Source organism: Amphiura filiformis, chromosome 16 (assembly GCF_039555335.1).
Source record: "Amphiura filiformis chromosome 16, Afil_fr2py, whole genome shotgun sequence".
Classification (NCBI taxonomy): Eukaryota; Metazoa; Echinodermata; class Ophiuroidea; order Amphilepidida; family Amphiuridae; genus Amphiura; species Amphiura filiformis.
This window is the reverse complement of record NC_092643.1, coordinates 31,052,743-31,071,288: the sequence shown is the minus strand read 5'-3', so window position 1 is coordinate 31,071,288 and position 18,546 is coordinate 31,052,743. Positions and strand designations below refer to the sequence as shown.

Sequence of the window (18,546 nt, the reverse complement as noted above, 5' to 3'; positions counted from 1 at the left end):
GAAATTGTAGCGTGTGAACACTGACAGACAGTTCAGCAAGTGTAGAGGAAGGTATAGACAAATCCGATTCCACACATTTCTACACCTCAATGGCAGCCATTGAAGTGGGCCATCCCACCTGAAATGTGAAATGATACAGGCTTTGCGAGAATTTTAAACTGTGTTCCATCACCTGTGTGACAAAAAGGATGCTGAAAGTTTACAATGCAATACAATATAAGATTGATTTTGAAGCAGTGCTTTTCCACCCAATTGGGCACTTACAACCCCAGTTTGGTGCGGATGGCCCCCAGTAATGGCGGAATTAATTCTGACCATCACTTGGCTCGTCGGATTATGATAATGGTTGCGACTGAAATACTCTCAGGTTAGTTCCATGACTCGACTCAAATTGCTTCATTGTTTGAATGTTTGTTGTTATGCATTGTCGGTATTTTGTGTTTATAAGTTTTCAAGAATAGGCGCAACGCCGCAATTATTGTATTAAAAAAGTTCCACACAATCCTGGAAAAAATATATATGAAGCTCATTCCTTGGAGATTTGGAACGAAATCTTGGAATTTGGAAGTAAGAAATTTTGCTTCCCCATGTAAGAAATTACGGGAAATTTTGCTATCTTGGAGTTAACTTTGGGTCATCTTCGTACAATGTAGGAAAGAACATTTTTTCTAGACCTGGTTTCACTCTTTGACATTGTCATGGTTTTATGTAAAGATTTATTTGTGAACTTGCACAATTTTCCATTGCAGAGGAGCATCCACTAATAAGAGGCAGCATCCAGCTTTCTCAAAACACAAGTACACTGACCCTTGCCAACCATGCCCTCTCCTCGAACCATTGCACCCCACTTTTTCTGGCACTCCAATGCCAGTACTCCCTCAAGAAGCTCCTCTTACCCGGCAACCGCATCGGTGATTCCGCCATCTCTTCCCTCATTGGAGCATTGGGGACGCTACCTAATTTGAGTCATTTGGATCTTTCGGGGAATGAGATTAGCCAGGAGGGGTTGAAGGTGTTCCATGAGGTGCTCTGTGGAGGGCGGGCTTTGGAAGGACAAGGGGTTGTGGCAAGAGCAGGAGGAGGGGATAACCAGAAGATATTACAGGTGAGTTATATTGTACATTCTGTATCGGCATTTGTGATGCGATCAAGCTAAATGAGTTTGTCGAGCAAAATTAAACCTATGTGCCATTTTCAGAGCTTTATTTCAGTGGAAACTCACAATTGGACTTAACAGTTGTAATATTATGGTCATTTAAAGGAGTATTTTGTGAAAGGTGAAATTCACAACTTAAACTGTTCATTCTCCTCTTATGACATTTTTCAGTATATATCCATGAAAAAAGCTTATTCCCACAATTTCAGTTGATTCCGATTTTGCGTTTGCGAGTTATGCATGATTGTTTATATTACACTGTTCCATAGACAATGTGTTGTAATTTCGTTCTGGTGTACCAGAACTTAATTCAAATTTCATGATATTTTTGCTAAACAAATAAATCTGCAAGAGATTTTTGTACACATAGCCAGAGGTTTCCAGTGGTATAAAGATGGGGGGGGGGGGGGATAATGCTCTGGATCACGCAATGCCCTTATAAGTGTTGCTCAAAACAATAAAATAAAAAGGAAGTTATACACTATTATTGGCTTTATCTCAAAATCGATTATTAGCGACAAATTACTTCTTTAGCTTGATCTCGTCACATTTGTTTTGATTGGTTTATTGAATCATATCATGAAATATCACTACATCATTCACCAGACAGTGCACAATTTGAGGTTGTTGGAACTCGGGTAATTATGACAGAATCTGTTGCCATGCATGGCACATAGTCACTCTGCTATGATAATTGCCTGAGCCATTTTTTGTAATTTTGAGAACAAATTACAAAATATGGTTCAATCATGCATCAGTTATGTAATCAACCTAATTATTTCTTGAATATTCCCTTTAATTTGTCTCATCATTTGTTCTTGTGCAAAGCTTGGTGAATAAATAAGTTTAAATGCATGCTTGAACCATATTTTGTACTTTGTTCTCAAAATTACAAAAAATGACTTGTGCAATTATCACAGCATGCTGACGATATGCGTATGGCTCATCAACACAATGCGGAATAAACAGAAGTATCTATACCTCCAGTCTGTAGTGTAAAATTGAACATGTTATATCATTCGCTGGAAAAGCTGTGTTGCAATGTGTGACCCAGTTCTTTTCACACAATATACGGAATGTATGTCGTAGGCAAGGACCTTGCTGAGAACTGTTTTGTTAGGAGCCCCTAATCCTAGCCTTAAATAAAAGAATAACATGGATGTGAGAAATTTCAAAAAAATAGTTAAAATACCAACTTTTAAAAACAAAAAAAATAATTACCTATCTATGATAATGCTATCTATTTTCATGACAGATGTTGGAAGAGCTGAACCTTGGATACAATCCTTTATCCGATGCCTGTGCCTTGTACGTGTCAAGTCTAGTGAAACACTGCCCTCTACTGGCCAAACTTGGTTTACAATCCTGCGATCTTTCCATGAAGTTCTTCCAGTTGCATCGTAGAGCACTCACAGAGGCATTTCAAGGTAACAGTTATTTTGAAGTAGATTGAAATTGTAATCTGAGAGGAGTATGTTATGGAGTAGACGCCTCTATCAGTTACACAAACACAGTATGATAAGCCCATTGCGCAGTCAGAATCAAAGCGCATTGTGGGTAATATGCTTGGCCAGCTCGGGAGATAAACATTCAGGACTCCCTACAATATTTCAATGAGGGTGAACTTTGCACTTTGTAGAAAGCACTTCCTACATGTTTTGCGTAAGTCAAGAAAAATATTGATGAGCTAGCTAGAAACAGCTTGTCAATGGAGGAGATTGGGTTGTTTATCACTCAAACGACTGGATGATGATGCGCAGTCCAAGATTGCGAAAGGGCTTATGCAGACAAAAACATACACTGACTTGGTTAAAGTATTTGGTAATTTGCTTCAGCTTTTCATAATTTATTCTGTTTTTACAAAAGGGCAAAATATATAAAAGCCTAGGCATTAGGCTAAAAAAATGCTATGTCTCAAAGCCCATGGCAGTTTCAAAAACGAATGCGGAATGTGTTTTTTTAAAGATTTTTTAAAATTGATTTTACAAAAATTTGTGAGTATCAAATGAAGTAAATTTTCTCCAAAATATTTCTCAGAATTTTAAAATTTTATGGCAAAAAATATTTAAAAAAGGAAATAAACAATGAATTTGCCGTTTCAGCTGAAATGAACGTGCTAAGAAAAGCAAAATGTGCACGGAAGATTTGAGACATAACTTTTTCTTAGCCTTAGCAACATGTATTCTGTTGTTCAGGATTGCGTATTTAGCCAAGTCTGACTCCAAGCTCGGTGTCAAAAGTTTTACTCTATGCTTGAAGTGCTGGCTTCAGAGTAAAGTTTGTTTGTCTGTTTGTTAGAAAAACAACTTCTTGGTTTCTTGTTTTATCCAGGTGCCACAAATCTGCACACAATACAAGTATCCCATAATGCTTTGGGTTCAACTGGGGTAGAACTACTGTTGAAATGTTTGTCTGCTAATGCCATTGTAAGCTTGGATTTATCCTGCGTTATACCCACCGCTGTGGGCAATAACTTAGCTAAACATATGGCTAGCTACCTGGGTCAGGTATGTATGCTTACAAGTAAAGTTTCAGTAGCTAAGTGTGTCAGGAGTCTTTGTCATCAGTAATTAAGAAATGCTTTCCTGAAGTACCAAGAAACTAATTTGATGGTAGTTTGTTTGTTGCAACAGCTTCAATCAAGGACAGTGAAGGCCACTTTCGTCATGTACTATGAAAGTGAGATAACAAGCTTTAAAAGTTGACATTAGTGACAGTGGCATCCTAGATATCAATCACATGTGACATTTTCAGGAAGAAATAGTTCCTCTTTTGAAATGTGTAAAATTACAACAACAAAACAAACCTGAGGTGATTTATAGTGCGGGATGACAAACCCACTGGTGTTAGTACAATTGTGACCTGCTACCACAAAATGAGCGTAAAGTTACAAGTTGGTAGTTTTGAGACATCCTGGCTGCTGAGTTGATGTTCTTTGTTTGCTGTGCACCTGTACAAGCCAGTTAAATGTCTTTTGTGAATGTTCCAATGTGCTCCCATTCACAAAGGACATACTATTGGCTTGAACAGTGGGTGTGAAACAAAGAATACCAATGCAGCAGTCAGGATGTCTCAAAACTACCAACTTGTGACTTTACGCTCATTTCGTGTTATCAAGTTACAATCGACAGAAAATCTGTAATCACTCTTGCTCAAGACACATCATATGAAATCATTTAGCATCATGAACAGTGAATAATAATTACTTTTGCCCCTCCGTAACTGTGAATTCTTCTGACACAATGTTCCTTGTTGTTGATTGTTTTTGTGTGTGTAGGAATAGGTGACATTAATCTGTATTCTTCCCTTGACAATTTCTGATGCAAAAGTATTATTTTCCTCATCCATATTTACAGAGTGATTGTGTTTTGAAAGAGTTGCTGCTGTCAGGTTGTCATTTATCTGATGAAGATTGTCAAGATCTTGCAAGGTAATGTACTTAACTTCCACTTTTGTTGATTCATATCATCATAGTTTGAACACCTTTTACTTCTTCTTCCTTATTATTGCTAGCCTCATAATGTTTGAGTATTATCGCACTACGTACAGAAATGTGGCTTCTTTTGAATCAAAAATACTTCATTTGGGGCACGAGACAGATTGAACACTGTTTAGGCATATTAATTTCTTCAAACAACAATGATATTGATGAATTTTGTCTTTCCTATATTTTTTTCAGGTGTATACCATTCAGCAAACACCTAACTGCTCTCGATCTCTCCGCAAACCCCAAAATCACTGCAGTTGGCATAGCAGAAGTTCTCAATACTTTCACTCGCTCATCTCTACCGCTAGAGAAATTTGACGTCTCGGGTTGCGGCCTGAAAACGCCTCTCTCAACAGATGCGATGGATGCTGTCGCAGGAATCTTGGAGAAGAAAGCGGAAGGAGGCCAACCGGCATTGAGGGAGTTAAAAATGTCAGGTACAGAGTTGACCAAAGTGGATCATGAGGTTCTGTTGAATATGTGGGACGTAGCACATGGGGATGAGTCTCAGCATAATATTGATAGGATACGATGTGTACTGTTCACTAGAGACTGAGATTAGGGACTATTCCAGTTGAAATTCATACACCCCCTATGGACGACATGACATGAATCTCTCACACAGGGGGTGTAGATTTCAAATGGAGTCATTCATTCAGGTAACTTGATTTGAAATTCACACTCCCTGTGTGGGAGATTAAAGTCAAATTTGAAGGAGTTTGTCTGTAAGAACAATAAACCAGCTACAACAATTTTGCACCTACTTGTAAAGTGTGCTGAGGCTTGTGGATCAACGTCTAGGCGTTGTGCCTGTGCGTAGCGCACTATAAATCACTGCGCTTTTTTTTCTTTTTTTTTTACACACAACTGAATGAAGCTTATAGTGTGTCTCATCTCAAGGCGAGAGTAAGGCCATATTGGATTTTGCAGTGGCAGATTCTAATCAGTGCATTTACATGGTTGTGTTGCTAGCATATGACCAAATCACCCTTCTATGAGTATGTATACGCCCTGCGGGATTAGGTTAGCGGACGCGATTCGAACCTGCCACTGTGAAATCCAACATGGCGTTACTCTCAACTTGAGACAAAAAAGACTATAGCACTCCTGTTTTCTTTGTTTTTGTCAGTTTTTCATATGTGACGCAATCTGGTTCATGGGGGGCAAATTTGAAATAACGTGTCACGTATGTAAAATGTTTATAATGAAAATGTTATAGACATGCCCGTACACAGGATTTTTTGGGGGTGCAAATTTTTGAAAAAGTGAACCTTCTTTTGTTATACTTTTGCATGTTATGGGGAAATATTTTCTGGAACATGTTTTGTCATATGTGATGCGATCAAGCTAAATCAGTCGGAACTCGGAAATATTGATTTTGAGATAAAGCCAAACAAAGGCAATATTTCCCTTTGTTTCCTCTTGTTTTGGAAACTCTTCAATTGCTCATATCTTTGGAACTGGTTGTTCAATTTCAATGGAGTTTTCTGCAAAATGCAGATTTGCAAATGCTATTTACTATCCTATAAGAAGCTGAAAATTTAATATTTCAGAGTTCCGACTGATCTTGCTTGATCGCATCACATATATTATTGCAAGTTATCATATGTACACATACAAAGAAGACAACCACCATGCAAGGTTGTTTTGTGCGCATCTTTATTTATTAGAGAAATAGCGTAGCACCCACAACAGTAACTATGCCGAAATTTACATCAAATCTTTGGTTATTATAAGTACATGCAATGCTGGACGATACAAGGGAAGAAACCAAAAGAGGGATGAAGCCCTGTAAACGAAACTACATAGCTGACTCCCCCCACCCCCTGGTATTCAGTACAAATGACCATACAGGGACGTGCCGCAAACATGAGTAGCATTTTGTAGCATTTTAGTGTACCATTTATAGCCCCCTTTGTATGAAAATTTATGTTTAATTTGGCTATAAATTTAAATATTTTTGTATCGATGGGTCAAAATTTCTTGAAAAATTGGTATATTGATGGTCCACTTTTAAATTCTCAGCAACACACCCTACCAAATTTAAACTGAGGACCCCTTCCCCTTTAAGAAACTGGAAGTGAGTTAGAATAACATTGGTGTATATTAAGAGCATAGGAGAAATGTAATCAACATTTTTATCCCACTCCCTCCCTAGCAAAACTAGTTTCATTTATAGGACTTTATTGGTATTTTGGTTTAGTCCCTAATTAATAAACATGCATAGATAGTAAGGTTTATTATTACAGTGCATCAATTGTAGTTTATTCGGCTAATAATTGGCTAAAAAATGAGACTCATAACATTGTATATTGATATAGAATGACATGCACACAGTTGGGCACAGCCCTAATGCTAAAATAAGACTCATAACACCGTGTATTGATATAGAATGGCATGCACACAGTTGGTCGCAATGTTTACGCTAGCTGTGTGTTGCGTAATGCGTGACTGGCGCACGCTTGTGTGAATTTACGAGAGCGTGAGTTGGGACTTTATTGACACGCGCAGTAACAAAAGCCGAATAATTTCAGCCTTATATAAACCGAACAAACTTTAGTTGCATGTTGTGTAATGCGCGACGGGTGTATGCTATGTAAGTGGAGACTTCATTGATGTGTGCAGTAATAAAAACCAAATAATTTTCACCAATTATAAGCTGAACAAATTATATAGTAGATGAAATTGTAATAATTCCATAGAGGTTAGATCAGGAGAGTTTGGACTCTTTGTAGCCCTGTGTGTAAGGCTATGGGAAATATTTAATTGTCATGCATGGGGACCAAAAATTATGTACCTCCATCATTTTTCATCCAAAGGCCTGAAAGCAATCAAATGCATCTTATGCGTGTTATAAAGATGGGGTAAACTTGTAACACTTGGCACTCACAATCAACACAATGCATTTCATGATATTGCAAATATGTATGGACTCTTAAATAGAAGTTTGCTGTGTGCAATAATTTAAAAGTACACTTTTCCCATACCAAGAGTTGCATCGCAACAAGACAGTTCCAAACTCTCCTATACTAAGTTCTTTGAGTAATTTTTATACCAGAAGCACAAAAATCCAGCTGCTATAAGATACAATATTTGGTAGTAAAACTTCTCTTGGACATTTGAAACACCCTGAATAAGCTATGACTTGTTTTTATTGAAGATCATGTAACATATCTAGCCTATAGTCTGTCTTGTCACAAGTTGAGTGCCATCAGTGTAATTACACGCCAATTCGCCCTTCTATGCATGTGTATACGCCTGTGGGATTAGGTTAGCCTGTGCAATTCGAAATTGCCACTGCGATATCCAACATTGCGTTACTCTCAACTTGAGACAAGACAAACTGTAGTTAGTACCTCTTCCTTACGCAAATTCACTCTTTGGACAGTCCTATTTTAACATCTGTTTCAGTGCATTGCTTTGCATAAAATTGAGCCAATCAAAATCTAATTAAGGGATGGGGTATGAGCGTTTGGACAGTATTTATTTTGGGACATCAGAGCACATCAGACATATCGAATTGCATTCTGAATACGAAGAATGTCATTCTGATATCAAATAATTTTGATTTTTTGAAATTCACAATTTAATACACATTTTATGGCAAATCATTAAAATTGATATTTTTGATATTTAACAGTACTTGAAGTAAACTTTATAAATCTGATGATTTATACTTAAAAGTGTATGTAGGTGGGATGAAAAGCCGACGATCAATTGAAAATTTTGACCTTTCGTATTGAAGATATGGATTTTTTTCACAAAACACCAAAAAAAATTAGGTCTTTTTGGGAAAAAAATCCATATCTTCAATATGAAAGGTCAAAATTTTCAATTGACCATCGGCTTTTCCTCCTGCTACATACACTTTAAGAATATATCATTAGATTTATATAATTTACTTCGAGGACTGTTATATATCAAAATTTGAAAAATATCAAATTTTTATAATTTGTCATAAAATTTGTATTATATTGTGATTTCAAAAATGAAAATTATTTGATATCAGAAAGACATGCTTCAGATTCAGAATGCAATTCGATAGGTCCGAGGTGCTCTCATGTCCCACAAAAAATACTGTCGAAACGCAATAAACGCTCATTTTAGATCCCTTAAACTACTAGGAATCCAGTCTATTTGAGTTGCAATGAGTTGTAAAACTATCTACATGTGGCATTACGTGATTATAGATGTGACATTTATTGCACAATTCCGGTTTATACATGTATCTTTGAAATGTCTTAACCATATTGGGTGCTATAAAGTATGGTACAGTAGTTCAAATATGGTAAACAATAAAACCGGGTGCTGTGAAGAAGTACATGTATGCTGTGAAATACTGTATCTCAACATTTCTGTCCAAACATTTATCAAAGTGGACTAAATTTAGTGCTGGACTTCAGGCAAATTTGTCAAAACTCAAGATATTTTGAACTCTCCATATTATTTGGTTCACCTCAAGTTAGGTAGTGATGTATGTGCATATTTCGCTGGTCGCACTATAGAAACACTCACATAAAGTTAATCGCAAAGAGGGTACACACACGCATACAAGGGCAGTAGTTTGTCGGCACGCTTGCGGTGTAACCGCAATAAGCATTGACGTCACTACCAAACTTGAAGCTAACTAATGTATGTACCCATTAGACTCACTTGCCTGTTTGGTCCAAGATTACTGTAAAGCATCAAATGTTCACATGCATGATAATTTCAAATTTCACAAGTGACATGGATTCACAAAAGTTTCATGCTAGTGATTCACAGATATTTCTTTTTCCGAGAGGCCTGTAAGAAAATGTGTCAATGTCGTGAAAAGTTCAATATGTGAGATCCTAAGTCTTATTGTAATGGGTTTCTATTTTACCCCCATGTGCATGATTTTCACTGGGAGGGGAATTTGCGAAAACTTTGTTTTGGCCTAGATCATTTGTCATAACCCAATAACTACAATATGGAAATATAAATGTGCCCAGTGGCTTCCTTGACTATTTCCTATAAAATCAATGTATTACTCTGCAGAAATAAACTGTATTATTTAAGCAAAATAACAAAACTGGAAAAATAATGACCCGAATGCTCGGACTCACAAAGCATGAAGTGCCATAAAAGCTTCCACCATAAGCTCTGTGAACTTTGACTAGTTACACATGTATCTCCAACTGTGTAAATACCACGGTATAATTAATAACATCTATTTGGCATAAAGACAGCTGTTCCTAACAACCATTATTGCGTTACTGAGACAGCAATTTACTGACATGAACTATATAAACAAATGTAATTAGATTACGTTAACTAGAAATATTAATGATAATGCACTACTCAAGTAACTTCTCCCCCGCCATCCTGGGAAATGTGCGTTACTGGTGGGGATTGTATTATAAACTCGGATAACATAGCGATTAACTAGTTGATGCAACCCAGGGTTGGGGAGTACATCGTTTTGTAACATGTAATTCCAGACCTTGCAGTCCAGGGGATTGCAATGGTAAAAACAATAGAATAGTGGGTATGTCATGCCTACAGTGGTCCCCATGGGTTGGGATATACTGAAATGTAATTAGTCCCCAAAGTACAAGCCCCATCATTTCCCCACATTCCCCAGGATAGGGGGTTGCAAGAAGTACTTGATTAGTGCATTATCTGTTTCTGAAGAATAAGACAAGTTTTACATGTCATAAGAGCAAGAAGAAATAGGTTTTAGAATACCATCCAATTTTGATATTCACAAGTGTACATGTGTATGTGGGTGACCCGATTTACAGCCTCATCTCCCAATTTACCCCATCAAAATGCAGATTTTGAGTATCAGGTGAAAGCTCACTTTTTACTGCGCAAACGAAACCTATATCAGGCCTATAATTTTCACCATTGGAGTTATGAGAAAAAATATGAGCATGCATTCACACAATACCAAAATCTGTGTGTTTGGGTAAAGATAAGGCTGTCAATTGAGTCACTCACCTTTAAGGGTACATGTTTTACATGAATTACGAACACACACAATATTAAAGGTACATGTCTAACATGACATTCATATGAACAAGAAATATTAAGGTACCGTATTCGTTCCATTAACCGCCCAGGGCGCTTAACGAAATCATTTTAGGTGGGCGCTTATTATTTACATTGTTAAGGCCAACAAGATGTAAAAAAGGCCCAAAATATTCATCTATCATCATCAGTGTGTCTTATGTTTCAGACCATGATTCAGATTAATAAACTAATAGTTTGCTTGTTGTAAAATCACTGGGTTGACACTTATAGGGGTATGAGCAGTTTATGAAACGAATACGGTACCTGTTTAACATGAATCAGAACAAGAAATATTAAGGGTACATGTTTACATGAATCATAAGTACAAGAAATATTAAGGGTACATGTGTGACATGAATTTTGAGAATAAGAAATATTAAGGGTACATAAGGAAAGTGTACAGTGAGTACTTGAAACGCAAGAAATTTTTGTTTGTTTAACCAGTCACTGTCACTATGTGCATTGTAACGTGCAAAGCTAAGGCCATCATACATTTCAGAAATGTAGTAGTGTTACTTATAAAAATGTGATTGTAGGTTTTTGTGCTCCAAGGACCTAATATGTGATGCGATCAAGCAAAATGAGTCGGATGTCGGAAATATTGATTTTGAGATATAGCCAACAATAGTATTCAACTTCCTTTGTATTTTCTTGTTCTGATCAACACTAAAATGGCCATATCTCCAGAACCGTAAGTCTAATTATGATAGGGTTTTCAGCAAAATGAAGCTCTGAAAATGGCTCATGTAATGAAATTGGAAACAGAATTTTGATTTTTATCGACATCAGACTGATCATATCACATATTAAGTGGTGTATTATTCTATACTGTGTATTTCATTACACATGACAGGAGTTCAAACATATGAATATTGTGGGTACCTGTTGGGTACCCCTGCATGTTGCAGTCACCAAATGCAATGAGTACAGCAGAGCACATCATAACCATCCAATGGATGGCATCTATAGAAAGTACTACTTACGTATTTTAACCCTATAAATTTGTTTTAAATGAAATTCTCTTCTTAATCAGGACTGAGGTGAAAAATTTTGGATTTTTTTACTGAAAGATCATGTCAACTAAAAATTTTAGGGGTAGTAAAGCATAATTTGTGTACTGTACATATAGTGAACTTGCTAGATAAAGTGACCAAGCCTGAGAAAAAATGTGGTATCTAGGAAACACTTTCTAGGGAAATTTAGATATTTTTGGGAATTATTGATATTTGGAGGGGGATTTGTTTTATTCAATTGAGAAATACCTAAGAAATTGTGGGAAGGAAATATAATTTGGCTTATTTTCCCAGGAAATAAATATTTATTTAGGCTTGAAATGTTAAACAGGTATGCATAATGCACTATGCAGTGTATATCACATTTGGTGACACACACATACATTCTTGATACAAGCATAATTAATCATTTTCTTACAAGTTACATTGAGCGATTATCAGATAATCTAAGGTAATGTATTTGAACTATGAATTTCTAAACATGCTCAAAGTTCTTCATAATAATAGTTTCTAAAACTGTAAAATACAGTTTATAAACTAGTTGATTTGTGCTGCATTCATCCTTCAGTAATGGTTTAAATATTAAATGATTATATGTGTGCATTAAAAAAAATTTAACTATGAATTTTGATAAATGTGGTATGACAATTGATTTATTCAGTACCTTACAATGTGAGCATAAAGGCTGCACAATTAAGCTGCTCATATATATATTGCACTTGTATTTAACATTTGTTTGCAAGCCTTTGTTTACATGTTTGAGAAAGGTACATGTACCAATTATATATATGTATCATATGTATAAATTAAAGCAACTGGATGTAATAAATACATTTGAAACACACCTGTTTGTAGCAAATTTCAGTGATTTTGTATTGATTAAATATGATGTTGGTAAAATTTCTATTGAAATGGATGTGAAAATTGTCAACATTTATTTCAAACCTTTAATTTTTAGCAGCATGCATGCAAATGTTCTTATTACATAGAACAATGCTCTAAATGTCTGTGTAGCTGTAGATATAAATAGATAATGGGCTATTCCAGTTGAAATCCATACCCCCTAAGGAAGACATGACCTTAATATCCCACACAGAGGGTGTAGATTGCAAATAGAGTAATCCATTCAGGTAACCCCCTGTGTGGAAGATTAAGGTCATGTCTTGCATAGGGGGTATGGATTTCAACTGGAATAGCCCGATGTAAAGGAATATGAAACATGTTGGTTTTATTATCTGTTTATTTCATACACCCACCAGTCCACTTGAGTGAAAGGGTGTTGAGGCATCAACACACACAATGTGTATGGGGTGAAACCACAGAATTAAAGGAGAACCAGGACTCGATCGCCATCTTGAGCAAAAATTTGTGTTTTCCCTCTGAATGCGCTTGAGGCAGTCGTTGTCGTGCAAGCGCGACATGGATGATGGGCGCATTTGTAAGATAAGCTTGATGCCACCTGCACGTGATACCAAAACGTTTTTGTTTGTGTCCACACACCATCGGCAAGGACCTGAATACCACCAAGTTTCTCCCCATAGGTGACGCCGCTATTGTACGTAGCGGTATAGAGAGTCCGGGTTCTCCTCTAATTCTGTGGGTGAAACCTACCATCACTTTCACTCATGTGAAACTGATAGGTGTATCAAAGTTCATAGTAACTAGTGACTAACTTGCTTGATCACCAGGATTCCAAAAACCACAAACTAGGGAAAATTTTGCCTATCCCCTATCTTAGAATTGTGCCAATCAGAGATATGGTAAAAATAATCAATAGGGCTGAAGGAGATTAAGCTTAAAATTACTAAGAGATTAAAAAGCTCTATTTTGATAGGTTACTCAGATGATTATATCATGTAATTAACCAATAATGGGCACTGAAAGAAAAGCAACCCATGTTGATCACATGACGGGATCACACGATACGTGATTGTAATCAGCATCCCATTTTCATAAATTCATAACTCACAAAAAGACACACAAGTACAGATAGAATAAATAAGAACACGGTCAAGCTCTTTGAGCTTTGACAATATTACAAGCTCATCATGGAATGATCGTTGGTTTGTTAAGAAAGTACTTTTTATGGTTTAAAATAGAATATATGAAGAACATTGCACGAGATATTTACAGCTCACTGTAGCCAATAGCAATATATTTAGATTTGACCAATATGAATAACCATTTGTATAGCATTTAAAAGAATGAGTTATCATGATTATATTGGTCAAAACTAATCGCTTGGAACAAGAGTATGAATTAAATTTTACGCTTGTGAAAAATATATTTTGGCAAAGAGAAAAGGTACTCTCACTTCAAAAGGTCAAATTTTTTGGTCCGCTTACACCGAACAGTCCACTGTTTTACAAATCAGAGCACACACACACACACACCCCACACACAAATTCTGGCTGTGCGACTTACATTCTTGCATTACGGTACATGCAAGTATCAATATCTATTACACATGGCGACTTTTTAAGTCATTGGCACATGAGGAGTGTACAAAAATGTACATGGACATTGAAACACACACTGATACAATTTTGCAAAGTATTTGCAATGCATTGAAAGTGGCCATGTGACCAAATCTGGTCCAATCAGGCTAAAGTCGGCAATAACGAAACTGAGATATAAGCAAAAAGTGAGAAGTGAGAAGTAAAAGGTACATAACTTTGCCCCCAAGTATTCAAGAGACCTGAGGATTCAACATCAGTGATTGTATGTACTGAGCAAGTTAGTAATGGTAGTAAGTCAATTTTCAACATTTCTGACTTCAGCCTGAGTGGATCAGATTTGGTCACATATACATGTAGCTTCTACTGTACAAACCAAATCATTAAAGTACTAACATTGAAGACCTGCCTTAATCATTTAACCTAAAATTGTTACCTCATCTCCAATAGCTCCCCTGAGTCATGTTGTGTATAAATGCAATCGTGCTATGAATGACCTTACACAGGGCAGCTATTGGAGATAACCGTGATGCACTCGACACATTGATTGCTGAGTACTGCCATATATCCAATAGCTCCCCTGAGTAATTTTGTATCTAAATGCAATTGTGCTTATGAATAACATTACACAGGGCAGCTATAAGTAAAGGAGATGAGGCTTTGTTGCACTGAGCCCTCGATACAATCTTTGAAATAAATTACCCATTAAATGGTGGTCCTAGATACTTCTTGATGGTGACTCCACAGCTATGAGCTCTAAGAGCTCTAGGCATTCTTCCAGCATTCTTCCATTTCGCTGTTAGCGGATCAAATACTTGGATAGTATCCAACGGCAAGAAATTCTGCATTCCCCCAGCGACATAGATCTTGTTATTCAACGCAACGGCAGCAAATAGATGTCGCTCGCTCTTCATGCTCACTGGAGTCAGGCAGACATCACGATCGGGGTCGTAAACCTGGATGCCTCGTTGCCCGTAACAGTCTAAGATATATATCAAGTTACCAATGACGACGGCAGGAAAATGGCGACTGTTGATCTGCACAGCTGCGGTGACCTTCCACTTGTTGGTTTTTACATCGTAGCATTGTATACAAGGATAGCTAAGAAGGTCAGATGTGTATCCGCCAATGATGTATAGTTTTCCCTTGTGTGTTACGACAGCTGGACTTGAAACGGCACAGGCAAGCTGCGTAACAGTCTCCCAGATATTTGTCTTGGGATCAAATCTTTCTACATCTCTTTGAAGCTTACCAGCATTCTCTCCACCTACGACATACAGCATCCCATCACAAACTACAGATCCGTGAAATTGCCTAGGTGACCTCATATCTGGTAGTGACGACCATGTGTCCGTGCTAGAACTATAGCGCAGAATGCAAGATGACACAGCTCGTTCTTGCTTCCCTCCCGTCACGTAGATGTCGTTTTCTAATACCGCAACAGAATACCCACTCATTCCTTTGGGTAATGACGATAAAGAACGCCATGTCTCGGAGGCGGGATTATAATATCGGACATCACGCTCTTCGCTGTGGTTGGAGCCTGACCCACCCACAATGACCATCACATCTGACATTGTCGATAGGCGTGGTTTTGGTCTATCTATATACGTTTGAGACTGGACGTATAGCTTTTGCTGGGTGATAGCCATATGGAGCTGATCATAGCACTGCAAGGATTGTTTTATGATAAAGGACTCCAGCTGGCGAAGGAGAAAATTGGTGGAAAGATACAACGGACGAACAGTTCTCAGAAGCAACTTTTCCAAATAACATTTCCTGTTATCGTTGTGCAGAATCCATGCCAACAAAGCATGATACACAATCTCTTCACAACCGACGACAAGGGCATCATGCGATAAATACTCTTCAAGCTGATTGGCTGGGAGCTGAAAGAACTCGTCCAGTTGACAAACCTCTTGAAATCTTGCGAGACAATACCGGAAGCTGCTTCGAGCAAGATCATTGCAGGAATGTGTACTAGCAAGCTGCCAGATACCTAAACAGTTTGTGGGGTCAAGATGATCTTGCAGAAATTTACAGCATGCTTGCGTGATGTTTGCAAACTGTAATCGGTTGGATATCTCCAGAAGAGTTTGCGCATTGACTGTGTTGATACTTATACTAGAAGTGTAGGCGTAGTCGATAAGGAGATGCAAGATTTGAGGATCTATGTCATTCATAGTAACCACGCCTTTAGAGCTCTCCTTCAAGTTGCATGAAAACATGGCTTTGAAGTATTCACTGCTACAAGCAAGCACTGCCCTATGACACGGGAATACCTCACCTCTCGCTTCTATGGTCACATCGGTCAGGTGGCCTTTCTTACGCATTTTGTTGAGTGCAGACATCACATCTTCTGAGCGCTCTGGTTCGTAAAGAGTGTATTCAGAAGCGTTACCATGGTTACAATTTTGCTCCATGGTTAAGTTTATTTTTGATCATTAATGATTAATGAAAATGTTGGTTACAGTTACAAAGTCCAGTGATTATGTTTTCCGACATCATCCTGGATCTGCATGACAGAAGAAAAAAAATTAAGGTTTAAAATTTGTGGAAACATTTATATTTTTGCGAAAATCATAGCAAAATTTACATGCATAAATGTAAAATAAAAAATTCATCGGCTAATTTTCTTTTCTTTTTTTTTTTCTATTTCATGAATTGGATGATGATAATTGGTCATAAAAGGAGCCAAAAAACTTTTTTTTTACGAGGGGTGCTACCCTGTAGCCAATTCCCCAGACAAACCCTCCTAAATATTCAATACTGCATGCAAGCCCTTGACCACATGTCCAAGGACCAGATGGATTTTCCGGAAATGGATATGTTGCCCATTTACGTCCTTGTTATGGGAATAATGGGAGCAAACCCCCCCCCCCCATTCCCTCCTATAAAGACCATTATGTTTGTGGGGGGGGGACTCAACTTTGGAAGTGACGGGATGTGTGGACAGCAGTTTGAAACTAGGGGTCTTTTGGTGAGAGCCAAGACACCAAAAAAGGGGGGGGTGTCTTTCAGTGAGAAGGTTCCAAAAAAGGGAGTCTTTCCATGAGACTGGGGGAAATCTGACCAAAAAAAGGGGGTCATTCAGTGAGACTGGGAAAAATGTTGGGTCAAGATATAATAGTTGATAATTTTCAATAATTTATCAAAATTTGTAAAAATTTGAAGAAAAATAATGAAAAAATGAGGTCATTCAGTGAGAGATTATCAGGAATTTCCCCGATTTTTTTTAAAGGGATCTTTTGGTGACAGGAAAACAAAAAGGGGGTCATTGGGTGAGAGGGAGTTCAGTAAAACAAAAGTGGGGGTCATTGGGTGAGAGGGAGATGAAAAATAGGGGTCAATGTGGCTACGCATCCCCATCACCCATTTTTACTGGCCAGGGACCACACAAAGAAAATGACAGTCCCTTCTTCAGATTACCCCCACCCCACCCCTCAAAAGAAAATGACAGCCCCTTGTCAAAAATGAATACGTCTCGGATTAAAAGCTAAAACACTACAGAATAGGCATACTATTCTTATTTTTGTCAAATAACAAGCAAAATATAATGATAATGCCTGATCTGTATTTGTAAATCCATGAGAGCCAGAGTAATCCTATGAACTATAATATTAATAATCATTTTATTTTATTTTCCCGGGTTTATTTTACACCATATTAGACCCCATACGCTCGCAGTGTGCACTGCTGGTATAAGACCTCTGTGATGATTCACCATGCGCTGGCATGGGTAGATATAAGTCAGGTATACGCTTGCAGAAATCTCATATATTACACTACCACACTTGACGTTGACGTACATTAAAACGAAAATACATTCAGCTAGTGCGTGTTAATCTTGCCGTCCATTTTTAGCTTACCTGTTCATGTTTGTAGATCACGCATCGTCTCCCTCCAAAAGCAAATGAACCAATATGTACCATTTGATGCACGACATATCAAATTATGTACACAACCGTGAAAATACATAATTGTAAATAATCCCGGTAAATAATTAACAAGCCGCAGTGATAAATGTCTGTCCTTGGCCTTGCGGCACAGCTGTTTTTATTTACCTGTCGACAGTCTCTTTAGCAACGTCGCAGTTCACGGTTGACAAAATAAGAGATATAACGGTGGTTTTAGCGTACGACGGACGAGGCTGTGGTATCGGTGCGTTGGCGATGTCAACATGACGTCGATCAGCAGTAGATAGCAAAATTGAAAATATAAATAGATTTATGGTCAACACACCCGGCGATAGTATTAATGTTGTGTGTTGAAAATTATGAAGAAAAATGTTGATACTTAGATCCAGGGGGTTAACGTCACAGACTAATAAATTACAATATTATTGGTTGATTGCACGCATTTCTTTATTTGCGAAATCAAGAGAATGGATAATATCAA

General features: G+C 37.5%; 2 protein-coding genes across 2 annotated transcripts in view; one reads left to right on the top strand and one right to left on the bottom strand.

Moving 5' to 3' along the window:
• LOC140135871 (tonsoku-like protein) overlaps positions 1 to 5,373 on the top strand; it is a 38,436-nt gene extending 33,063 nt beyond the window's left edge. The window contains exons 18-22 of the mRNA XM_072157521.1: positions 750 to 1,105; positions 2,412 to 2,583; positions 3,488 to 3,663; positions 4,513 to 4,586; positions 4,836 to 5,373. Of these exons, the coding sequence (XP_072013622.1) occupies positions 750 to 1,105; positions 2,412 to 2,583; positions 3,488 to 3,663; positions 4,513 to 4,586; positions 4,836 to 5,199 (1,142 nt within the window). The 3' untranslated portion in view covers positions 5,200 to 5,373. The remainder of the gene's footprint in view (positions 1 to 749; positions 1,106 to 2,411; positions 2,584 to 3,487; positions 3,664 to 4,512; positions 4,587 to 4,835) is intronic.
• An 8,628-nt stretch (positions 5,374 to 14,001) lies between these two features.
• On the bottom strand, positions 14,002 to 18,163 carry LOC140135870 (kelch-like protein 24). The gene is made up of 2 exons (XM_072157520.1): positions 18,018 to 18,163; positions 14,002 to 16,663 (listed from the first exon to the last, which is right to left on the bottom strand). The coding sequence occupies exon 2, from the start codon at positions 16,569 to 16,571 to the stop codon at positions 14,847 to 14,849; it is 1,725 nt and encodes a 574-aa protein (XP_072013621.1). The 5' UTR covers positions 16,572 to 16,663; positions 18,018 to 18,163; the 3' UTR covers positions 14,002 to 14,846.
• Positions 18,164 to 18,546: the final 383 nt, after the last annotated feature.